The 5,690-nt window shown below is 63.2% G+C and overlaps 1 protein-coding gene across 1 annotated transcript; it reads right to left on the bottom strand.

The window, feature by feature from the left end:
- Nucleotides 1-3: 3 nt before the first annotated feature.
- PEX19 (peroxisomal biogenesis factor 19) lies at nucleotides 4-5,401 on the bottom strand (the record flags this gene model as incomplete). Its single annotated transcript, XM_026059059.1, has 7 exons — nucleotides 4-507; nucleotides 1,308-1,352; nucleotides 1,444-1,620; nucleotides 1,690-1,851; nucleotides 2,021-2,106; nucleotides 4,903-5,068; nucleotides 5,301-5,401. Coding segments are annotated over 7 exons (821 nt in total), but the record flags the coding sequence as incomplete, so codon positions are not given.
- Nucleotides 5,402-5,690: the final 289 nt, after the last annotated feature.

Below are 5,690 nucleotides of genomic sequence, written 5' to 3'. Positions count from 1 at the left end.
CGCTCGTGGCCAACACCTTTATTGGGGCAAGTCGAGGCAAATCAGTGCGCGCAGGCGGGGAGAGGCAAAGAGACAGGGGCCGGGGTGGGGGGGGCTCCCCTGACAGCACCCCAAAAACCCACCCGCCGGCAGGCGGCCACGGTCAGGACCTGCCAGCGACGCCGGCCCTGCGGCCACATGTGCGCCGGGCGCGCGGCCGCCGCCTCCGCCGCCGGCCGGCGGCTCCAGGACCTCAACCCCGGGATGTCAGTTATCGACCCAAGAGGGCGGCGGGGGGCCCCGCTTCCGTCTGCGCCGCCAGCCGCTGCTCTTCCGCCGGCCTGGCGGTCTCCGTGTTAAGCGCCCTAGCTGGGGGGTTAATTACGTGTTAACGAACTCCGGGCTGTCCGAGACACCGCGGCATTGCGGGGGGGGGGGTCGGCGTCACATGAGGCGGCACTGCTCGCCCCCCGCGCTGGCCGCGTCCGGCAGGTTCAGGCCCTCCAGGTCGAGGTTGAGGCCGGGGGGCTGCAGGGCGAGAGAGAGGCGAGGGTCAGCGCCCGGCGAAGGGGCCCCACGGCCAGGACAAACGCCGCAGCCGGAGGGGACGCGGGCTGCCCCTGCTACCCCCAGAGACCCGGGAGCCACCGCGATGGCTCGTCCCCACACCAGCCCGGGATCCAAACCAGCCGGTCACACAAACRGTTAAGGGCCTCTCCTCCCCGCAGGCCACGCGGGGCTGGCAGAGCAGGCTCTGGGCAAGAGCCAGGCGTCCCTAAATGTCACCATGCCTCAGCTCTCGCTAACTCTCGCTAGCTCTCGCTTTCGGGGCCACCCGGGTGCACCGCCTTCCCCGCGGGGCACTGCGGGCTTCTGGTGCCCAGCCCCGGCTCTTGGAGGAGACCCTGGGCCGTCTCCAACATGGAGAGCCGGTGACGAGTGGGAAAGGAACAGCGGGCGGGGGGACGGGAGGCTGAGGCCCTTCCAGGATGACTCACGCTTCATCTATCCCTTTCGGAGCTGTTTAACCACGCGAGCGATGGGTAGAGCCTCAAAGCTGCACAGTCAGCCCTGCCACCCTGGTGCCACCCTGTCTGGAGAGGCAGCACCCGCTGCCTGGGGCGCTACTACCACCCAGGGGAGCGTGGGCTGGAGCTCAGAGCTTGGCCAAACYCTCCCAGGGACACGCTGTCTCCCTCCGTCCCCGTGAGGGACGACTCGGATCAGCCTCTCCCACAGGTCCTGCAGACAGCTGGTGAGGACCTCTCGGATCAAGGGACCTCTGAGCTCGGCCGGGTCCGCAGGAGCAACCTTGGTTAGACACTCACCGACTCCCCAGCCAGCTCCTTGGGAGGATGCCCCAGGTCCTGCAGCTGGAAGAGACAGGAGCAGGTTAGGGGAGAGAGCAAGACCTTGCGAAGAGCAGCGAGGACCCTCAGGCGGCCAAGGAATGGGCTGGCTCACCTGTTGCATGAGATCCAAGACCATCTCAAAGCGCGCTTTCTGCTCGGCGTCRCCGTCTGTCGGCCGCTCGGCCTCAAACTGCTGGCAGATTTTGCCCATGATRTTGTGCTGCTCCCGGTATTTCTCGTACTGCTCCTCAGGCAAAGAGCCGCGGTGGAGCCGCAGCCACTCGGGGTACTGCRGGCAGAGGAGAGGGTGAGGCGTGGGGCAGGGGAGACCGTGCTAGCCCCAGTCCCAGCCCCTCACCTTCTCCGTGATCTCCTTGAGAGAGGGGTAGAGCACTTCTTTGGACAGCAGGTTTTGCATGATGTTCTGCATGATGGGCAGGATGTTGCCCTCGCCATCACCCTCCTCCAGGCCCAGCCCCTCTATGGCTTTGGCCAGCTCTTCCTCCGACACAGTGGAGTTCTGCAAAGACAGCGTCGGTCCCACAGGCTGCGGGGACCCTGGGGACAGCCAGCGCCCCGCAGAGCACTGTGCAGCCCCTGGCTCGCGTGCAAAGGGACACCTGGGGCTGCATCCTCCAGGCTTGCGGGGCAGGGCAGCCGGGGGACCCTGCTCCCGTCTCCATGTTTACCTGCAGGTCGTTGGCGTTCTTGGCCAAGCCACTGAGCGTCTCCTTGAGGCAGGATGTGAATTCCTGTTGGGACGCCGTGTCGCTCCCTGCGAGGCCGGAGAGACGCTGGGTCAGGGGGTTGCTCGGGGTTCCATGGGGTCCTCCCTAGCCAGACTCGGCTTCTACCCCCCCCAAGGGGACAATCGGGGTCTCGTCTTGCAGGCCCCAATCTGGAAGGAAAGCCCAGCTTGCCCAGTCTCAGAGGCCCACGGGACTGGGATACCATCTAAAAAGCCCTCAGACCACATCTCCTTCCTGCCCTGCCACAAAGACCTCCAACATCAGCGGAGGCCCCCAGGAGCCCCTGACACACRGGAGGGAAGTGCCAGCCTGGAAAAGGGACTTCTCTTGAGTGTGAGGTAGACGCCCATTGATACAAMACACAGCTGATCCCCGCCCCGAATCTCTGGTTCTGCCACTGCYGGGACCAGCTCACGCAGGGGTGACTGCCAAAACTCCCCCCAGGCAGATGGGCAGCCTGGGGACGGTGGGGGTCCCAGACTTGCTCTCATGTTATAAAACAGAGGATCCAGCTCCAGCGATGGCGCAGTTTGTACTAGCGTGTGCAATGGGACCCGCCAGTCCCCTGCCGTGGGAACACAGTCCGGGCCAGCACCCTGTGCCAGGCTTTCCCCGGGCACGGCTCAGGGCAGGGGGACCACAGGAGTGTTGGGTTTCACTCCCTCCAGCCTGGGACTTGATAGCGTTTGTCGGAGCAGTCTGAGACTCCAAAGTCACTCTTCGATGAAGGTGCCCTCCAGCTGGGGCCAGGTCGGGAGCGAACCACGGCTTGGGCTGAGAAGAGATGCTCTCTGGGGGGACAGCGGGTGACTGGCAAAGCCCTGAGGGCCACGCTGAACCCAGCCTGAGGCTCCAGCTTGGATGGCCAAGAGTTCCGGGCCCAGCAAAGTGTCTGAGTGTGTCTCGTGACTGCCAGCAGTGCCTGGCACACTGCGTGTCCCTGGCATGCTCGAACCCAGGACAACGGGGGCACACCAGAGAGAGGGGCTGCAAACGCCCAGCATGGTGGTAAGAGCTCAGCAGTGTGTCCTGGACTTGGCAGGGTCTCATCCTGCCCTGATGTAGCTGCACGTTGCACTACGGTGACATGTGTCTCTGGGACCTTCCTGCAGCTGGTTGACATGCCCTCTGCATTTCAGCTAAAGCCACCTCCTTTCCCATTACTCCCTTGTCCTCATCTTGTGGGACAGCAGGATGCAGTTTTGGGCACGCTTCCATCCTTGGGACCAGTCCCAGGGCCCCAAGACCCCACTTCTGAACCAAACAGCTCAGCAGCACCCWGGGGTGACTTCATCCCACGCTGTCTGATGGCCAGAGAAGGAAAACCAAGCCGCAGGTTCAGTCATGGCAGGACTCCTGGGGAAACCGAGGCACTGACTTGCCCAGAGTTAAATTAAGACCTTCTTCCCTGCCCAGGTGTGTGGAAAGGCCTCTGCGAGCTCTGTGCAATCCATGATGAAGAAACGCTCGTTGCTGATACCCTCTGAGAGCCACATCCATGCGTCCCCTCCTGCGAAGACACACTTTGTCCCGTCTGTTACCAAACAAACCGCTGCCCTGCACAGCCGGCGACAACAGCAATTRATCAACAGTCCCAGGGGGCCCGGAAGGATCCTCTGCCCTTTAGCACACGGTGCAGCGCAGGACGGCAGGGCAGGGTGACCCAGCTGCTCCCACGGCACATAGCCGACATTCCAGAGCCCGGCACACCGAACCCTGGCACACAGAGCGAGGAAATCTTAGCCTCGGGCAGCGCGCGTTGCTCTGCCTTTGCCCTTGGTCCCAGATCCCTGGCCCAGCCGGCACCGGAGCTGCCTGTAAGCAGAGACCTCAGCCCTGGGAACAGCTGCCGGGGCCGATCTGGGTGTCGGCATAAACCTGGCAAGGCAGGATTTATTTTTAAACCGGTCTTGYGCTACCTGAAGAGTTCACCAGGTTGAAACAAGCCTTGTAGTGGCATAACCGACTAATCTGCCCAAGCCRGTAAACAGGGAGGGTAACTGCACCGAGTGGGTTTGCTGCTTGTTTTAAATCCACCTAAGAGGCTGACTGCATCCAGCCTGCCACATCCCGGGAACGGGGAGATGCTCTCGGCGAGGGACACGGACATGCTGCCATGCCTTCGGGGGATGCCGACATCCGTCTCCTACCCACGGAGCCCACGAACAACTCTGGCAGCCGCACAGGTCCAAGCGCGTCCGCCCTGCAAGCGCAGACCTGCAAGTGTTTTTCAACACTCTCCTGGAGTAAACCCAACCTAATTAAGGGAGCATAATTAAGCCCCGAGCAGCTCCATGGTGCTTCTAATTGCAGTCAGACATCCCAGTGACACACAACTTGTTACCGGTCTTCCAGCACAGCTGAGAGTGCTGCTAGGGAAAGGCGGAGGAAGGATCTTGCTTTCAAATCCACTTCTCCATATAGCCCCGGTGCTAATCACGACATTTTGATCGAGCCCAAACTTCTCCTGAGGAATCCAAGTCACACAGACCTTCTCTCCATGACGGGGATTTAGGACGAGCAGCCTCCAAGGGGATACTCCACAGCTGGGTTAAGGTGGAATCTCCTCTTTCATAGGGACCAAGAGGACAGTTGGAGAAGAAAGCCAGTGAGGCCAAATCCTGAGGGAAGCTCCCTTGGCAAAGTCGGCTTCGGCCAGGATTGCTGGAAGCCGAGGGGCTCCCAGGACCCAGGCGGGATAAGAGTTATCCGCAAAAAGTCTCTCCCCAGCGGAGGAGAACCAGGTGCTCAGTGGCAGCTGTGGGCTGCCCATGGCCCAGCACCGACTCCCTGCACACGCACAGGGGCTCAGCGCCACTCACCGACTCTGCCCGCTGCCTCCGACAGCTTCTGGAACTGCTCCACCAAGTGCGGCTCCTCCTCGGCCAGCTCCTTCATGGCTTTTTCGAACTCCGCTGTGGCCTGCGAGGCCAGTTCGCTGTCAAACAAGTCCTGGAAAAACTTCTCCTGGGAGGCGAAGAGCGATTCCTGGGGGAAACAGGCACAGTCAGAGCCGTGCCCTGCTCTGGAAGCCGGGAAGGGCTGCAGCCGGCAGCGATGGAGCAACCCCAGGAGATGCTGCTTTCAAGCATCGCAGAGGGCAAATGCTGGCCCCCGGTGAAAACAGCCCCACGGCGGGGCTATTTCCCGCTTCCCCAGCTCCTCCAGCCCCGGCAAGCTGGCGGCGGAGGAGGGAGGCCGCGGTCTGGCAGCGGCGCACCTTGGCTGCGTCGCTGGGAGACTTTTCGGAGCTGCCGGCATCCCCGGCGGCGGGTGGCGGTGGGGCGGCAGGCCTGGCCTTCTCGAAGTCGTCGAGGGCACCTGGGGACAGGAGCGGGGTGGGTGAGCGGGGACCTGGCTGGGGACGGCGCGAGAAGGATGCTGAGGGGGGCAATTTGGGGCTGCGGGATGGGGGTCCCGGCTTGTAACACCCCCGTGCAGGGCTGGACCCCGAAACACCCGGCCCCAGGCGTCGTTGGGGTGGGATGCCCGTGGGACAGGCGAGGGGGGGTCTCCCAGCCCCTCGGCATGGCACTGCGCACGGGGATGGCTGGAGGTCGCTGTGGGGCGCAGGCCTCTGCTCCCCCCAACAGCCCTCCAGACCCTCTGC

The sequence above is a fragment of the Apteryx rowi genome, unplaced genomic scaffold (assembly GCF_003343035.1).
Source record: "Apteryx rowi isolate R43461 unplaced genomic scaffold, aptRow1 scaffold_1514, whole genome shotgun sequence".
Lineage (NCBI taxonomy): Eukaryota > Metazoa > Chordata > Aves > Apterygiformes > Apterygidae > Apteryx > Apteryx rowi.
This window is presented reverse-complemented; position numbering and strand designations above follow the sequence as displayed.